At 35.4% G+C, this 20,443-nt stretch overlaps 1 protein-coding gene across 6 annotated transcripts in view; it reads right to left on the reverse strand.

Moving 5' to 3' along the window:
* EXOC6 (exocyst complex component 6) overlaps positions 1 to 20,443 on the reverse strand; it is a 226,665-nt gene that overhangs the window by 13,608 nt on the left and 192,614 nt on the right. The window contains exon 22 of one of the 6 annotated variants that reach the window (XM_036735140.1): positions 5,522 to 5,605. The exons of the other annotated variants lie outside the window; for them this stretch is intronic. Coding sequence (XP_036591035.1) covers positions 5,588 to 5,605 — 18 coding nt within the window. The 3' untranslated portion in view covers positions 5,522 to 5,587. Of the gene's footprint in view, positions 1 to 5,521; positions 5,606 to 20,443 lie in introns of those variants that run through there. 6 annotated transcript variants of the gene reach the window in all.

Here is a 20,443-nt window from a genome sequence, read left to right on the forward strand (position 1 = left end):
TAGGACTACCATACTTGCTTATTCCTAGAAACTATGTCTCTTTTAATTCAGCCTAAGATCACATTAACTTTCTTGGCTGCCATATCTAATTGTTGACTTTTACTTATTAAGCTTATAGTTCACTAAAACCTCAGATTTTTTTAAAGATAAAGTACTGTTCACCCACTCCTCCCTTGCCAATTTCTTTTTCTTCTTTTCTATTCATTTAAAAAAGCACTTCAGTGACTTTTTCTTTTTTCCCCAGCAGCCTATTGTTAGCCCATCTTCTCCTCCACAAAATGAAAACCAAATTTTAACAAATCTGCATAGTTAAGCAAATAAATTTCCACACTTGCCATGTCTGAAAATGATCTTTCAAAAAATATTGAAGAAACAGGGGGGTGCAGTAGGACTAAAGAAAGGCAAAAGTATTCCTGATTTTTGATAAAGAAGGAAGAGAGTGTACTTTGCAATCTATGACTTGTCACCAGTGAACCTCACTTCAAATACCTGGAAAAATTCTAGAATACATTTGTTACATTTATGCCCCAGGCGGGCCTGGGCAGTTTGCTGCAAGACTGGCTAAGTTCAGAGAGATGTGACTCCTGATTGGCTAAAAGACCACTGAGTTTCTGATGCTGACTATGTACATAAGAGAGACCTGAATCTTGATTACTAAAGAGCTTGAGAGAAAGAAGGCAAGAGTAAGGTTTGAACTTTAAATGAGTAATGGGAGTTCCCAGAGTCACACGCCCATATAGGGAAAACCAGCTCTAACCTATGCCTGATTCACCACAGCCTGTACTCCCAGACAATGTTAAGAGCAGAATTCTCCAATGGTTCTCTATTAGGTAGAGCTGAGATTGTATCGCACTCCCCCAAAGAGTCCATTTACTCTTGTCTGTTCTACCATCTACACAAATCTATATAACTTCCTGATTTCTATTTCAGTGGCTGTTTTGGGGTACTGATTTTTTGAGGGAAGGTATATTTGGTAGGGAATGAATAACAGATTAACTTAGTGCTTGGTGCAGGGGAGAGCCTTGGGGTGAAAGTGGAGTAAAGAACAAACAGCCACCCTGGTAATAAGTGGAAGAGGTAAATAAAAACCAGAGAGAGTTATATAGAACCTGCATTCACTCCTAGACACACAGGAACCCAATCTTATAAAGCCAGTAGTGAGAATCAAAGGGAAGAAGCCAGCAGAAGGTATGTGTAGCCTGCCTATATCTTGGGTCCCTCCTACCTCTTGGCACTTGGCCTGTATTTGTTACTAAGAAGCCATATGGAGCACACCAAACTCCTTTACATCATTAAAGGGATGGTTTGTGAACATTTAGACAATGAAATGATCACTAAAAGACAGGACGGCTTCCATCAAGTAGTCTAGTCATGACAGAATGATGTCATTTCCTAATTGGACAGAGTTACTAGATGAGACACCAAAGCAATGCTGTTGTTACAGCTTACTTTGGTTTCTGCAAAGTATTTGATAGTGTCTTTCCTGCTGTGTTGACAATATGGAGAGATGTGGACTATATGATAGTAAAGTATTCTTTAGTGGTTAAATGGCCTAGGCCCAGAAAATATTAAGTAATGGCTTGTTGTCGATTTTGAGGGAGGTTTCTAATGTGGTACTCAAGTCATTTAGTAATCTGTCCTTGGTCTTAAACTGTTTAATCTTTTTTTTCTTTAATTAGTGTCTCAGATGAAGTAAACGTGGCATCAAGGTTACAATGATACAAAAGGGAGAGCATATAAACAGATGGTCAGTACCAAAGAGATACGTATAAAGGGACTGGAGTGATGGCTTGAATCTAATAAGGTGGAATTTAAGAGAGATAAACATAAGGTCTTGCCTTTGGGTTAAACAAATCAACTATATAAGTACAGAATATACAGAGAAATAGCTAAAGGAAAATTCATCTGAAAAAAAATTGGGGTTTTGTGAAATACAAGCTTAATATGAATCAATAGTGTGATGTGACAACCAAAAAATGGCAATGCAGTATTAGGCTGCATTTAGATTCATGGTATCCAGAATATGGGAGATGACAGTCATGGTGTACTCTAATCTGGTCAGACCACATCTGAATTACTGTGCTTAGTTCTGGCAACCACATTTAGAAAGGACATTAACAAGCTGGAGAGTATCCAAAGAAGGGCAAACAAGATGGTGAAGGACCTTGATGTTCTGCCATATGAGGACCGGTTGAAGCAATTAGGGATGACTAGCGTGAAGACAACAACACTTAGTGGAAAGATGATACCTGTTTTCAAATATCTGAAAAACTGTCACTTGTTAGAGGATTAGGCTTATTCTGTTTGGCTACAGAGAGCAGAACTAGGAACCAAGAACAGAATTTCTGAGGAGGCATTTTTTTTGTCAGGCTTTAAGAAAAAAACTTAGTAACAGAGCTATCCAAAAGAGGAACAGGATGTATTCTCAGAGTGAGACCATAATAGAGGTTTTCAAGTGAAGATGGAATAACCACCTGTTGGCGATGCTGCAGAAAGGATTCTTGGGCAAATACAGGTTGAAGTGAGCTATGTAAGATTCTCCCAAACCAGAGTCTATGATTCTTTCATAATATTTGGAAACCCTTTTATGTTTGTTTTCAAATGACAAACCAAGACAAATAAGATCATCTGTAATAATAAAAGCCAGCACTTCTGGTGGTGGTACCTGCCCCTGAACTTAAATATTGCATCATGTGTGGACATAAAATATTTCTATTGTTGTAATTTCTCCCTGTAACTATGTGCCTACAATGCAATATTTTTTGTGAAACAACATTGTTAAGTGAGGTATACATATATCTACATCATGCCTGTGTTTTTGTGTTTATATATATGAATTCTTCCCTTCTCTTACCACCCTGACTTGAGAAGGAGTATATGGCTGAAAACTAATAAAAATATGGGTTAGTCTTTGGACAAGCTAGTGACTAGAAGAGATTGTTGATAACTTTGGGTGATCTACTGAGCTGTAACTAGAGTAGAGCCACCAGTGCTTAGTCCCATGGCACTGAAATTTAGAGGTTAAAAAAATTTAACACATACTCCTTCAGCAATGAAAGGATACGCCATTATTAACAAGGAACTTCGCATCTGGTTAGCAAGAATAATCAATTAAAATAGGAAGCTATCTCTTCTCTGTTAATAACTGCATTGCTAATAATATTATTATCTGTGAGTTATCATAACTAATTATCCAACATCCCCTCCCCCCAATTTGTCTCAAGTTGATTTGAGGGTGATTTTAGTGCTGTTAGCCTACATTAATAGTTGTTAGTTATGGCTTAGTTATGGTTAGTTCTACCAACACACTTAAGAGAATTAACAGAAGAGTGGGTGAGATACTTTCTTAAATCTTAAACAAATGGGAAGAGAAGACATCTATTCAAGGAATCCCAACATCAAAATCTGTGCTCACACTATCTGAACCTGGAATTCATGGAGGGGGTTCTCATGAAAGTAAAACATATATGAGACCCTGCTCCTTGGCAAATTATTATGACAGGCATAAAGCAGAACAACAGGAAATAGCTTCATTACCAAGTCTCTGATCTGGTATTGCATTATTAGACCTTTGAGGCACTGCAGTATGAATTCTAATTCCAGAAAAAGAGAAGGTTGAGGTTTTTCTCTTAGTGGTGAAGATAATGTGCAATGACAGAGAAAGTACTGCTTCACAGAGAGGACTCTGGGGCCTTGCCAATCCAGTAAGCTAGGGTAATACCTGGAGCTAAATGCTGTAAACAACAATGCACTGTATAAGAAGATAGAAACCATATCACTGAAGCTATCAGAGAGGTGGGGGGGGGGGGGAAGAGATGGACCATTCCTAAACAAAAGGGAAAGCTTGGAAGCCACCTTTGGAGCTATCATACCACAATCCCAATTCACAAATTTGGAGGATTGTGGCATCATAATTCCCTCTCTAGCTCTCCTGAGGTCTTGGTTGTCTGTACAGAATACTCTTTAATAAATCTTTAATTGGATACATAAGTCTCACTCACTCAACTTCCTGGTGAGGAGAGGGAAATTTCCATCTCTCTTGACAATGTGTGAACACCAGTAGATCACAAGAGCTATTCAATAGTAATTCCTCACTCTTACTACATGACCAGATAACTTCCTCCTCCAGGAATACACCTCTTTAGTGATATACTTTACCCTGCTTTTCTGGCAGAATTTTTAAAAACTGATAATATATTGCAACCTACTCACTCCCACCATGAGCCTTTTCCATTGCCCTTTGGGTGACCCACAATTTTACTTCTTTGGCTGCACAGTGTCCCTGGAAGAATAATGATATTAAAAAGATGGGCTTTAGTTTCAGGGAATAATTAGGGATCATTAAAAATACTGCACAGTTCTCCAAAGGCAATCTATCCAGTTCTGCTCCTGTTCAATTCTGTGACCAATTCCTTGTCCATCCATAGTGTCTGATAGAATAGGATGCACTATATTTCTTCAATAAGTAAAATATTAACTTCAGTTTATACACAAAGAACATGAAAAAAAGAATTCTTATTAATGTGTCAAATTTTTTATAAATATCTTATTGGGCATGAATGCATTTCTGTGATTATGTTAATTTCTGTGATTGTGTTAACTGTTCACAAGATATCTCTATTTAAGGAATCACTCATGATTTTTAAATATCTTTGTGATCTATGACAGTAAAAGGGAAATTAACCAAATTACTTAATTTATGTGTGCCACAGAAAATACCTAAAATTTTGCTTTGGAGATTCCATTTTTTTTTTTGTAAATAGGCAATGCCATCAAACTTTTTAAAGTAAATAGTTCCTAGTCGTATATTTCATTCTTTTTTCAGATCCATTACTTCATCAGTCACACTTACAGTAACACCACAAATGGAACCTGAAGTATCCCAAACCAGGGAAATCAAACCTTGAAACACACATGCTGAGAGTTGCTGGTATTCACTATAATTTTAATTGATTCAAATGAGTCATTTTGCTTTAATGGGCCCCTGAAGAAATAAGATCTGCCCATATGAATGGGCTTTGAATGAACTCAAGTAACAAAGAAAGAGTGAGAATGGATGAATCAATGAATACTTGAAAAGGGAGTCATTTAAGATGAGTTTATATAAACATTTCTAGACACTAAAGTATGGTCTTTACTTCATTAAAAGCAAATGATGCAGGTTGAAATATGTTTTCTGTTTTTGTTATGTTTTGCATTCCCTATGGCACAATTATACAGATATCCTGGGGGGAAATGGGCACTTTTAAGCATCTCAAGAATTTACTTATGTGGGTATGTTATTTGTTTTCTAAATTATTCAAATAAGATAACTGGCGAATTTAGGAAGCTAAAATCTAAGGCAAAGTCTTCTATGGATTGAGCCAAGTAATTTTTCAATAGAGTTAAACAGATTTGACCTAAGACACTTCACTAAGGATTAGAAACATCTCTGGTGACTATTCATTGAGAATCTTCTATCAATGTGTATTATGAAATGGAACTTACAAGATATCTGTATTAAGTTGAATAAACCAGGAATATCAAATTCAGTCTTTGTTTAAACGTGTCTGTGGCAGTAGTTAGGCAGAGAGGAACCAGAAAACCTTTAAAAAGCAGGTGTCACCTATGTAATATAAAGAAAACCCGTAGAAAATGGGTTAGAGCAAATTTAACAATCTTGTGCCTAATTTGCCTAGGTTGTATAGAAATAGTCATATTCCAGTAAATATGCATACATAAGTACATGCACACCAAGAGAGATGGATGAAGAAGAGAGGGATTAGGAGAAACTAAGTATAGGGATAATGCACTTACAATTCATGGTGCAAAGTGCTAGGAAAACACAAAGATAAATAAGGCATTTGTCCTTGCCCTAAAAGTCCCTAGAGAAATTTACAATGTAATAGAGGTGATAAAACACAACACTAATTAGAATATTAGAAATGCATAAGAGAATTTTATAAGATCTATTTTATTTTGGGTTCTTAAAGTCAGTTAAAGTCACATAACAGAAATACTAATACATCATTGGTGGCACTATGAATTGGTCTAACCATTTAAAAAAGCAATTTGGAATTATGCAAAGTGATTAAAATGGCCATACCACTTAACCCAGTAATTCCACTGTGAGGCATATGCCCAAAAATATCAACGACAAAAAGGGAAGCCCCATATACACCAAAATATTTATGGCAGCACTTTTTTGGCGGCAAAAAGCTGAAAATAATGTAAATTACATAAATGATGAATGGATAAACAAATTGTGAAATGTATAACAATGGAATATTGTTACTGTGCTGTGAGAAATAGCAAATATGATTAAGACAGAGATGCCTGGGAAGACTACATAAACTAATACAAACTGAAGCAAGTAGAACCAGGAAGTCAATATACATAATGATTATACCATAAATAGAACAAAAAAAGAAGATGAATACTAAGAAATTATAATAATGCAACTTGGACTCAAAGAAGAGATGAGAAGCCACCTTCCCTCCTACTTCTTTGCAAAGGTAAGGGGCTATTGGGTATGGAAAAACTGACTAGAAAGTCAGATTTATTTTCCTATATATTAGTGAGTCTTGCTGAATTTGTTTTCCTCTGTTTTAAGAAAGAGGGTTCTTAACATTTTTATGTCATGGACCCCGTCCTTAGGTGAAGTCTATGGGCCCCTTCTAAGTGTGTTTTTAAATGCATAAAATAAAACTCATAAGATTACAAAGGAAGCCAACTACTTTAAAATATATTTATCAAGACATTTCTAAATAAACAAGTTTGAGAATTCTTAAAGGATGGCTTTTTGGGAGCAGAAGGAGAATTGGCAAATGTAGGTGCTAAAAAACAAAAAATATCAAAAAAATTTTAATTTCAGAATATGAAATATTCAATGGACAATAAAAATATATAATGTTTGTATACAACTAGAACACGATACCTGATTAACAAGTGACCATATCTGTTAGTGATACAGGATGTTCTAAAGTCTCTCTTTGTTAGAATTTAAAGCGAGGGGCATTTCATACTTTTACTCCACTAAGCCTGTTGAATCTTATTAAGGTTTTTGTGATATTCATTCAAACAATTAGAAGGAAATGGATTTTAATTGACTTTAGATGACTTTGTTTGGACCTAAAGAGGCCTTCAGTTTTGCTAGACAGTTTATTAACCCCTAATCATCCAGTTATTTCCAGACTTGATTGTATGTGTAATTACCATTTTGTCAGGTATAATCTGCCTGATAAACATGTCAGAACATTTGTTGCTTAGTCTGTTTCAACCGATAAATGCTGTCTTTCCACAGCCTCAAGGCATAATTAACAAAAAAAGGCAGTTATCAAAATACACTGAAGCTGATTTTCCAAGAAGGAGTTCATAGCATGAAGCAGAGATCTACTTTGGAGCCTAGCGTTTAGTTAGTTCTATCCCTCTATGACATGGCAATAGTGGCAACATTGTAGTATTCTGGTTAATACAGGATTTGTTGATTAATACAGGCTAATACAGTTTGTCTTCTCACATAAACTTCAAAATGACCGGAGGAAAAGACCAAGAAGCAGCTATGGGTCTTACATGGTCATCAAACAGACCAATCTCACACACTTAGAAATAAGCTGAGGGAGGGAAAGCAAGAAGAGAAAAATTAACCAAGGAGACATAGGGATTTGTCTTCTTGTGGTTATAACTGGAGCCACTGAAGTTCAAATGTATTTTTATTTCAATCTCATAATGTCCGTGTATTGTGAATCATGTCCAATACTGGAAGAGAGAACCAGAAAACCCAAGATGCCTTTAAGCAAATTAGGTTGTGCCATCACGTTAAGACAAATTCTTCCACCGATGCTTTATAAATATCTCACATTGACTGATGAGAAAGGATTATTTTTTCACTGTTTACTATTTTAAGCACCCAGTAGATGCTCAATAGGTGTTTATTAATGATGTTAATGAAAATGAGGACAACAAGATGATTAAGGAAGAAGAGAGCAGGAATAAAAGGGAGTGGAAGAAGAAGAGGGAGAGGAGGAAAATGAGGATGAGCATAAATATAAAGAAGACTAGGAAGATGAGAAAAAGGAGGAAGGAGAAAAATGGAAGAAAAAGAGGAAGATGAAAAAGATGATGCAGATGAAAGTGATTAGGAATAATAGGAAGAGAAAAAGAAAAAATAAAGAAAAGGAGGATGAGGAGATGAGTAGATAAGGATGAACGGCAAGGATGGATGATGAATAGAAAGAAGGGAATGATGAAGATGATGGTGATTGTGAGGACGAGAAGGAAAAAGAGAAATCAAGGTTAACAACTAAATCAGAATACAGATCTGCTGAACTGTAATTCACAGAAAACTAAAACTTCCTATTTTGTGAGAATTAAGATATGGTGAATGAACTTTCACTAACTTTGAAGAGACATTCAATAAACAAATAAAAATAAAGAAATTCAACAAATATTCTAATATGATACAAAATTTATATTTATTTTGCTTTAGAATGTTTGAAAAATGTTAGAATTTTGAGTGAAAACATTTAGAATGTAAGGAAAGGCCAACAATTCTTAGCATGTAATGGAAGTAAAATAACTAAGCCCCAATGTTTCTTGTAATACTGCCATCAGTTTGGTGCCTTATTTTTAAAATCTTTCTAAAAGCTCCTTAAATTATTTTAATTTTTAATCAGAGATGTAAATAACCTTCCTTAGGTACTAAAGAAAGTCACAGACTATTTTAGCCATAGTTTCTGCATCAGTAAAATAGAGAAATTAGACAACAGGATCTCTTAGGCAGGGACCTTGCTTGCTGTAAAAGTTATTTGGCCTTTCATTAAGTAAACATCACATTCAAATATGAGACTGAAGCTAATGGATAGCTCTTTTGACACTGCTTTGATAGATCTATGGTCTTGCTGGGGTGTGTGTGTGTGTGTGTGTGTGTGTGTGTGTGTGTGTGTGTGTGTGTGTGTGTGTGTGTGTGTGTGTGTGTCTGTGTGTGTCTGTGTGTGTGTGTGTCTCTCCCCTCCAACAATAGGGCTTCTCCAGGAAGCCTTCTGATCTTGCCTGGCCCCTGGTCACACTGGCAATCACCTTGCTGGAGGAGCCTCCATTCTGAGTATCCCTGGGCATCTGACTATCATGTAGTTCTGAGGTGGAAGAAGTGACTTACTCTAGTTTCTCATGGGATCTCTTTATCATTATTTGGTCTGATATGAATCTGAGGATTTGCTGGAGTAGTTGTTGGGGAGGTGGGGAGCCTGTCTCCTGAAGTGGCCATTTTAGTAACTTTTCAACTTGCAACTTTAATACTTTAGAGACAGTGATATTACACTACTCACAGCCATATAGAATCACCATAAGACTACCAATATTTTTAAAAACTGGCCTTTTTCAAAGTTAAATTTAGAGTCAATAAGAGCACTATACAATTTCCTAAATGTAATAGAATCTGCTTTTTTCTTTTTTAACTTCTGGGTGAGTTCATTATCCATCTACAGTTACTATCATAAAAAATATATAGGTACAGCTATAGACATATATAAATATCCAGAAGGAAACACAAAAAGTTCAGAAGGTGGCACAGACAAGCAGGACAGATCCACTGAGAGATAAGACATATAGATGGATGGCCATATATACATATTTATGCGATGTATATACATATATGTATATATGTGTGTGTGTGTGTGTGTGTGTGTGTGTGTGTGTCTGTGTATACCTAGTCCACTAATTGAAGGTAGCTAGATGTGGATAGAGTGGTAGACCAAGAGTCAGGAAGACCTTAATTAATTTCTAGCCTCACACACTCACTCGCTGTGTGACCCTGGGCAAGTCACTTAATCTCTGTTTGCATCAATCTACTAGGGAAGGAAATGGCAAAACACTCCAGTATCTTTGCCAAGAACACTCCATACTGGGTCAAAAAGAATAGACATGACTGAATAACTGAACAGCAATATCTCTACTGACTGTCCATCCAACTGTATGTCTATTTCTTCCCATTCAAGTGGACAATAAGCATCCTTCAACCACTTAGTTTTTCCTATGTGGATAGTTAAGTAAAACTTTTGAATGATTATGGATCTAATTTCAGAGATTCTGTGATGTTTAATCTGCATTCAGTCAGGACACTATTTGAGACAAAAGGGAAATCTGGAGCATTCAACCACAGGAAATCACTTTTCCATTCGGGTTCTGTGTTGAATATCATCAATGACAGCAGTACACAATTCTCAGGTGGATGTGCATCCCTGTTTCATAACCTGTTTGATATTAATAATAACAGGACCATAGTATAAAGTTCACCTCTCAAGATATCTTGTAAAACGACACAACAACAACTTATACAACCATAAAACAGGTGCAGGAGATGCTCTGGAGAAGAACCTCTAAGCCAGCAATGGACCAAACTCTTTCAACAGAAAACAACACAACAGTGAAACCTTATTTGCCCGTACCTTTCAGCCACATGGGTAGCACTGTATCTTCTGCAGAAGGTCACTTTCAAAAGCTTCACTTCACTTGCACAAGCCTTTACTTTTGATACTCATGTTGATGATTCTCATCAAGATATTGTATAGATGAGGAAAAAAATAGTAAGAGAGATTGCTCCATAGTGCACAGAACACTGGAGCTGGAGTCAGGAAGACCTGAGTTCAAATCCAGCCTCAGATACTTCCTAACTGTGTGAACCTGGGCAAGTCACTTAATCTCTGCCTGCCTCAGTTTCCTCATCTGTAAATAGCACCTACCTCCCAGGGTTGTTGGGAGGATCAACTGAGATAATGTGTAAAGTGATTTGCAAACTGAAAGCACTATATAAATGCTAGCTTTATTATTATTATTATTAAAAGCAAAAGGAAAATTATAAACTGTCAAAATATCTAGGAAAAAAGGCAGCGTGGTATAGTAGATAAATACTTGGGTTCAAGTCCTCCCTTGAATAGATACTGGCTGTGTAACCCTGGGAGGTCCCAGGCAGAGTCCCAGGCAACTTTTAAAATTGAGGCAATGAAGGATTCAGCAGATAAAGCATTAGAAGATCCGAGTTTATATCCTGCCCAGACAGTAAATATCAGTGTGACTCTGGGCAAGTCACTCAATTTCTCTTGGTCTCTGGTCCCTCATCCATAAAAGAGGGTCGCAGTAGTACCCACTTCAAAGGACTGTGAGGATCAACGAATATAACGTGAGCAAATTGCTCTGCAAATTTTAAAGTGTTATATTAATGCTGAATGGTATTGTCATTGTTATCTAAGACTACAAATTGTAGAGCAAGTACTAATATGCATTGGTGGAGGGAAATTCCTCACTAGGAGTTCACTATTCTTATTTTACATGATCACATATGTATAATCTATACCAAAGTGCTTGCCCTCTCAAGGAAGGAAGGAAGGAATGTGGGAGGGGAGGGACAAAGAGAATATGGAACTAAAATTTTAAAAAAGAATGTCAAACATTTTTGTTTGCATGTAATTGAGAAAAAATAAAATAAAAACTAAGTGAGTTCTCTATCCTGATTAATTCATAGGTCTGACCAAATAAACATATAGGAGACCAAAATGTCACTAACTCTTAGGTAGAAAGTATTTTTATGTGTGAATATGTCTTTAGATTTAGATATAAAACTTTAAATGATAAATCAATTGATTCTAGTTTTATTCAGGAGTAAAACTATAGCCTAACCTTGTTAAGCAAGGCATCTATAAATATAGCTTCTAAGTTCAATGCTACCTAGGTTCACATGGGATTGCCCTACAATTTGGGCTACATAATAATATTGTGGTTATTGCCTATGTTTGACTTATTTTCTTCCTTTTATGTAAATTGTGACTTCCCACCTAAGTTATAATCCCTTCGAACACTGGCACCATGTTTTCTATTTCTTTTCCCCTCATGTAGCCTAGTATCATATCCATTTCCTGGCCATTCCTTCACCAGATGCTATGTCTTCTGGTAACAAAAAATCAGTTAAGTAAAAACTAAACAACAAGTAACTTCATCTGGTAACAAAGACTACATTCAGCACCTGTAGCATCCCACTTTTCTACTAAGACGAGCCAAATGCCTTCCATTTTTCATTTTCCAGGACTGAGACTAATTATTGTAATTAATATGAATTCAACTGTCTTTCAATAGGTATAGTCTCATTTGTAAAACATTACAGGGCAGGATGGTAAAAGGTCGTATCACCTCACAAAACAACAAAAAGCAACAGGAAGTATGGCATCATTACCCAACTAAACAACAAACAGATGGAAAATGCAACATTTGTCAGTGTTTGTATAATGATCTGTCCTTACCCTACTCTCAAGAGGTTCACAATCTAATAGGGAAGATGACATGCAAACAACTACGTACAAACAAGCTCTATACAGGATGAACTGGAGATAATTAATAGAAGGAAGGCACTAGATGGCAAGGTACTTCAGAATCATACAGGGCTTCTTTAAAGCTATCTAGGGCCACTCAAAAGTGCTCAGTCTAACAGCTAACACAGGAAAAAGGCGATGGATGAAAAACATTCATCACCCAGAGTATGACAGGCAGTCCTATGCTGACTACATATTATCTTGGCAATCACTAAGCTATATTAGCACTTAAAAATATAATCTTTAAATAATGTTTCCTCTGGGAAAAGGATGTAGTTGCAACCAACTATAAAACAGCTCTTATGTTTTACCATTGTTGTTGCCAGTCATGTCCAACTCCTTGTGATCCCATGGACCATACTGTCCACAGAGTTTTCTTGGCAAAGATAAAGGAACAGTTTGCCATTTCCTTCTCCAGGGAATTAAGACAAACAGAGGTTAAGTGACTTGCCCAGGGTCACACTGAGTGTCTGAGATCACATTTGAACACAGGTATTCCTGGCTGGAGGCCCAGAGCTCTATCCACTGAGCCACCTAGCTGCCTGAGTTTTACCCTTAAGCATTCTCAAATAGCTATATACCTAAATTTTATTTTAATAGTACCAAGTCATTTCTCTAACCTAAATGTTAAAGCAAAATATCTTACTTATTTAAATGTGTGAAATGCAAATCTCCCCAATTTATGATGGCTAGACCAGAGGATTTTTAATTTTTCTAAGAAAATGACAAAAGTCATTTAAGTTTAGACTAATCCTTTATAACCTAAACTTTCCCAAAGGGCAACATACTTTCCTAGTATCTGGACCTAAGGTAAAATTCTGTGAGATGCCTGGTCTTGTTATGTTTAGGAATAAACCACAATACATCTTTCTCTAATTCGTTGGCACTTCAAATGAACCTATGAATTGTCTGAGGCAAAAATGCTTGCTATAGGAGCTGTGTGAACAAGCTTGTTGTCCTACTACTATATCTAGACAAGCATTCAAATACTACAACTTTGGCAAATCTCATTAATACTTTAAGAAGCCAAGATCTTAAAAACTTCTAAAGAAACTTCCTGTGAAATAGTCATAGGGACAAGTTTAAGCAAGCAGGGTGTGTATACGACATAGTAACAAATATAATACAAACAAAAGAAGATTTGTTTAATTACAGTGGAAATAATCATTTTAATGAAGCGCCTTCCTCCTCATCATAAAAGAATAAACTGGACTAGTGGCAAAAGAAGTACATTATGATGACAAGATTAGAGAGACATTTTAAAGAAACATCCTAGCAGACGCCCAGGCTCCAGGAACGGTCTTGTGGACAAATAATTCTTTTAAAACAGCTTAGGTTATAAATGAAGTCTTTCTTGACAAAAATTAAAGTAGTGAAATTTGGGTGGATATGATTCCAGGGTGTTTTCAATCTTTTTGTGGTAAAAAAAACTACTGTATTTTCACTTATTACAATTAGCTCAAGTTGCATGTCATAACTAAAGATGGGAGACTGACATATAATTGGGGAATGCTGGAAAAGGGTTATTTGCTCTTGAAGCATTATACTATTTGAAGTAGCTGCAAACTGTGAGGAGGCTAGCATTTTGGCTCCCCATGATTTCTCATCATTTAAAGAGGCTCACTCTGGAATACTGGTACACAGAGGCAAGGGAAATAGAGGTAGCTACAAAACCTCTATAAACCTGGCTGATCTTTGTAATTATAGTCTGAGTACATTTATACATTCATTATTAATTTTTAGCTTTGAGAAAAATGCTCATTTCCGGAAATGGAATGTAGTACATCACTCAAAGAAAGTTCTGTTATACATACATACATACATGTATACACGTATATGTATGTTTCACAGAAATCTTTGCTCCAGCATTTACTAGTTGTGACCCTGAGCTCAACCTCTCACTCTGTTTTCTTATTCACAAAATAAGAATAATCCCCATACCATCTACTTCACAGGGTTGTTGTGAAACACTCTATTGCTTAAATGCAACTTTAAACTTTAAAGTGTAAACTTTAGAGCACTATGCAAATATGAATTCATATCATTATTACATAAATTTAACAGCAATTTATCTTCGGATATTAATAGGTAATATTGTAAAATTATAAAATTATATCTGGTGAAGGAATGGCCAGGAAATGGATATGATACTAGGCTACATGAGGGGAAAAGAAATAGAAAACACAGTGTCAGTGTTCGAAGGGATTATAACAGGTGGGAAGTCACAATTTACATAAAAGGAAGAAAATAAGTCAAACATAGGCAATAACCACAATATTATTATGTAGCCCAAACTGTAGGGCAATCCCATGTGAACCTAGGTAGCACTGAACTTAGAACTTATAAAATTATAAAATTATAAAAAATTTTTAAATACGCTATAAGGTACTAAAAATGCCAAATGCTATGATTTAAATGTATTCAATTAATCACCAGTTACTTTCAATGGTCAGTATTAACTAATTCTCTGTCTTCTATTTTCATTTTTAAGTTGAAAGTGGAACTGACACCGTAGTAGAAAATAGCAAATTCCATACATAACTTTTTGCAATACCAGTTTTCAGAGAAAATTATTCTTTAATTACCTATCCTGTCTTATCAAAGGAATTACCACAATAAAATCCTAGATGAGTTTGTCTTCTTGGTGAAAAACACAAGGACTCCTAGTAAGTGTAAAGGCTTACATTCATCCTTTATAGAAACAATTAGTTTTAATATAAGAACTTTCCTCAAAGTTCTACTCCAATGTTTTGCTGTGACCTTGAAGGTGACCTTAGGTTTCTCAAAGGCTACATCAGCAGAAGGCTTTGAAACTCTTTTGGCAAATCCTACCAAGCTGCAACAGCTTTGAGTACAGGACGAAGGCAATGGATCATGTGTCTTAACTTGACCAGTTTAGCTAGGTTTCAAGAATTTTATCATCAGAGCAATAAGGTGGTGAATTTTTTTGACTAGCAACTTAAAAAGACTGTCTCCTAAGACAGAGAGTGATTATAGTCCACACTACTGTAGGCAGAGAAGTACTCATGCAGAAGAAACAACAGATCCTTGAAGCAATGAAGTATTATATTTTTTAACTCCAAATATAATTTACGAGTTAACTGTTTTTTAAAATTTAAGTATATGGCCTTCTGCTTATCTAAAGAAAAAGTTAAAGAATAGTTAAAATTTCTGAGACAGAGAAAGGGAAAGTTGACAATTTTAATCATCAAAAACAATCACAGTTGTAAATATAATAATGCAGTGAACTACTACAGTAGATGGAGAAATGAAATTTTATGGTTAATTTCTACTCCAGCATCTACTCTAAACAAAAAAAAAATTAAAATTTTATTCAGTTAAGGAAGATGATAAAGTATGATTCATGGGAGGATATGAGCTTCTTTCAAGCAACTCTGTCACTGCAAATGTTTCTGCTTTCTCATGTTAATGGGGAGAAAGAAGCAAAAACAAAACTTTGGAATCATGCAAATAAAGTGACTAAAATGTCCATACCCTTTGACCCAGAGATTCTAACACTAGACCACAAGGAGGTTATTCATTCATTGATAAGTAGAATGTTCCCATATACACCAAAATTTTATAGCAGCATTTTTTTGGTAACAGAATTGGAAACAAAGTTGAATTGCTAAACAAACTGTAGTACACAAATATAATGAAATATATTACTGCGTGGTAAAAAACAAAGACAAGGGCGACTATAGAGAAATATGGAAAGATTTACATGATCTGATGCAGTGAAGTAAGAAGAGTCGAGAAAACATGTAACACAATGACTATAACAATGTAAATGCCAAGAATCATAAAACAATCAAAAGTAAATGCTGCAAATTTACAAAGAACAAGAACAGCTGTGAGAAGACATTACATTACTTTGCAAAGGCAGAAGGTCTGCAGGCATATATTTTTCAGACTTTTTGGATATACTGATCAGTTTTGATGATTTTTTTTCCTCTTCTTTAAAAAATATTGTTATATGGGATATCTCTATAAGAAGATAAAGGGAGAGATGCTGGGAGAAATTTTGGTAATATAAAACACAAAATATATCAATAAATTTTATTTTTTTACAAAGGCAACATAAATATATTAATGCTAAATAAATTATTGCCCAGGTTGGCTTTACTCATCAATCAATCAATCAAGAAGCACTTATTAAGTACCTTCTATGTGCCAGGAATTGTGCTAGGCACTAGAAAAACAAATGCAAAAAATTAAATACTTAGTACAAAGAGCTTATCTTCTATCAGGGGAGATAATATACACATATATAAATGTACCCAAAATAAGTAAAAGGAAGTTAAATAAAAAGTAGCTAGGTTGTAAGCATACTAGCAGTTGGGGAATCAGGAAAGAGTGTTAAGCTGGAGTTTATGAGGCCCAGGGGAGAAGGGAGTGCATTCCAAGGGTGAAGGATGGCCATAGGAAAGGCAGAGCGATTGGCAATGGAGCGCTGGGTATAGGTAAAAGCAAACAAGCCAATGTGACTGGATCATAGATTTCAGGAAGGGGAATAATGTATAATGAGGATACAAAGATAGGCTGAGGCCAGGTTGTGAAGGACTTAAAAAAACAAGCAGGAATTTGTATTTTATTTTAGAGACAATAAGAAGTCTTTGGAATTTATTAAGTAGGACAGTGATACGGTCAGATCTGCTCTTAAGGAGAAATCACTTCAGCTGGTGTGTGGAATGTGACTTGCAGAGGGCAGAAACTTGAGACAGAAGGCCAATGTGGAAGCTTTGGCAACAGTTCAGGTAAGAGGTGATGAGGGCCTGAACAAGGGTGGAGGCCATATGACTAGAGAGAAGACAGATGATACTGACACCGGAAGTGGAAATGACAAGATTTGGCAACTGCTTGGATATGTAGGGTGAGGAAGAGGGAGAAGCAGAGGATGATACTGAGGCTATGAACCTGGAAGCCTGGAAACATAAGTAGAATAGGAAGTTATCTAGAGGGTGTGTGCTAAAGGAATCTGAGAGGTCTCTTTCTGGGAAATATCCACCCCACAAGCCTCCGAGTCTGAATTCCATTTAACTATTTTCAATTGGCGTTGTCTTCAGATTACTTGTTAAATTTAAACTTAGTACAGTACCTGGGAAGAGTAACACATTAATCCATTAATAACTATTAATGTATTAACACTAATTCATTGAATATGTTTCTGAAGGAACAGAACAGAAGACAGATAAGCTAGGAAGCTGAGTTTCTTCATAAAACCAGGGTGGGGTGGGGGGGTAGGGACTGAACTCAATGATCTTCCAACTCTACATCTATGACTTTTGTGTTACTGCCTAAGGAAGATGAGAGTAGGCAGAAGCAAATGTAAGACAGCAAACAGAAGATGCCTAAGGTAGGGAGAAATCCTCAATAAAAGAAAATCAGAGCTGCTGATCAAAAATGGTCTACTTCACAATTTTAAGGTGGAATTGCTTACTAAAGCCACACTTTAATTTTCATTTGTGTATCTTCACTCTTCTTTTATATATTTTCATGTTCTTAGGGAAGAATGTTTCTTTGTTTGACTCTTATCTATATGAGTCTATTCATCTTTCCATTCAACCCAGGATACTACATGGAGAGGTGAAAAGAAGTCAGAGGACTTTTCAAATCCCACCAGTTTTGCTACTTAAAACTTCTGTAAACTTGGGCAAGTCACTTAATATCTCTAGGCCTCAGTGCTCCTCATCTGTAAAACTAAAGATGAAATCTTCACTTGTCATTAGGTATTCTGCGTGGTTTTCACTCCACTATCATCTTCATCATGAGCAATGCTAGCCTTTCAGATTCTTTTTGTGTACTGTTTTCCTCTGCTAAACTGTAAGTTCCTGGAGGGCAGAGATGGTCTTCTTATTTATATCTCCAATGTTTAGTATAGTGCCCAGAGTAGGTACTTAATATATATTTATTATATCATACTTGTAAGGTTTTTTTTCCCCAGTTCTAAATCTATGATCCTAATATAGGCTTGCTTTTTGTGGTTTCAATGGCACTCTTTTTTCTATATTTTCTGTATTTTCACTCTATTTTCTACAGTTTTCTATTGTAAGAATACTATGAAAAGTGATCTAGATTTGGAAACTCTATGAACACATTCTTCCCTCCATTACCTTACAATACTGAAATACAGTAACTTGGCAGAATACCTAATTTCATTTCCAGAGCTTTCTACTTCTTTATGTTTCTTTTCGATTATCATTAGACATAACTTAGGTCAAATGTATTGGTCTATAATGATCATATATATGTACTTCCTTTTGTAAATATTGGTATTATGGTATTTCCTCTACTCTGTGGACATCTTGTTTGATTTAAAAGAATCTTGATTTAACCTTTAAAACAATTCATCTTTGCTTTTCTTTAGTTAGCTAAGATCACATGATCCCCTTTAATCCCTGTGCTTTCCCTATTTTTATGTTATTCTTTATGCTAATTCCACTTTTATTATGCCTTTATCTACTTTGTTACAATTTCCTTTTCTTCAAGCTCTTCTAATTCATTCTTCTTACTTGCTATCCTTTCCTAATGGGCAAAATATATCTTCCCTTATTCTTGTTCTTTTCCCTTTTTAGTCTAATAATTCATTTTGGCCTTCTATCACCAAACAGCTAATATATGGGAATAACAGAAAGAAATGTTGGTTACAAATGCTTTAACATCTTTCAGGCAGGTGCCTTTTTATAAAACTCTACATAATTTAATTTTCACATTTCACAGGAGGTATTCTTTCAAAAGAAAATAATTTCACCTTGGTGGTTGCATCAGGTATGATAACCATGAAAAGAAAATGACCACATTTTCATCAGAATTCTGTTGCATCAACAGTTTTGTAAAACTACTTGGGAGAATGGAACTTCCATCTATGAAACAGAATTCATACAAATTACTTTGCCCTCCTACTAAATGGTTGGATGCATATTTTGAAAAAATCTTGAAAACATTAACTTTGTTGGCAGTGTTCTACTCTCAACATCTGTCAGGAACTATAGAATATATCAAGACAAAAGATTTCTAAAACTAAATTCTATTTGGTACAAGATTCAAAAGATTTATGAATTTCCTAGAGTATCAATTTGGATTTAATTAACTAACATTTAGTTATCATAACTGTCTATCTAAAGAGCACAAACTTTAAGAAACTATTATTAGTTTCTTATTATATTATATTTAATTATATAAAGAATTTTATATGGATAGAAGATTAATCTGTCAACAACTCAGTACAACTTCACATAGGCAACTAGGATTTGAACTCAACTCCATTTCCTTTAAGTAATTACATTCTTACCTTTTATATTTTCCTTATTTTATATTTTACTTTCAATTCACATTTATCAATTCTAAGTAGTAGTACTCTAGTAATTAGTTGTCTTAGTAAAGTAATTTAAATAGCTTCAACAAAACTTTCAATAAATGTTACTAATTTCTATACTTAATGCTTGAATTTTTTTGCCTTTTTTTTTCATCGCAGGATTTTTTTTTTATTTTTAGTTTACAACACACGGTTCTACATAATTTTGAGTTCCAAATTTTCTCCCCTCCCTCCTTCCTCCCTCCCCAAGATGGCATGGAATCTCATATAACTACCACGTATAACTTCGCATTGAATTAATTTATACACTAGTCAAGTTGTGGAGAAGAATTATGACCAATGGAATGAATCATGAGAAAGAAGAAACAGAATCAAAAAAAACCCCAAAAACAAAAACAAAAGAGAAGAAAAAAGGCGAGCATGAAGTGTGCCTCAATCTGCATTCAAACTTCATAGTTCTTTCTCTGGATGTAGATAGCTTAATGCTTGAATTTTGACATAGAATTTTTCCATATACAGTCAATCTTATTTCCTTGATATTATAATTTTTGGTTTCAATTACATAGACCAAGACCTAGTGGATTAAATATGACAGCAGTAGCTTTCCAAACATCGTAAAGGACCCTGGCCTTGGGAGTGAGAAGGCCTGGGTTCAAATCCTGATCTCTTACTGTGTGGTCCTGGCTAAGTGACTTCACTCCCTGGGTTTTAATTTCCTTGTATGTAAAATGAGGTTGTACTACATTGTACCCAGGATCCCTGCCAGCTCTGATAGTCTGAGATCTAATAC

The sequence above is a fragment of the Trichosurus vulpecula genome, chromosome 8, assembly GCF_011100635.1.
Source record: "Trichosurus vulpecula isolate mTriVul1 chromosome 8, mTriVul1.pri, whole genome shotgun sequence".
NCBI lineage: Eukaryota > Metazoa > Chordata > Mammalia > Diprotodontia > Phalangeridae > Trichosurus > Trichosurus vulpecula.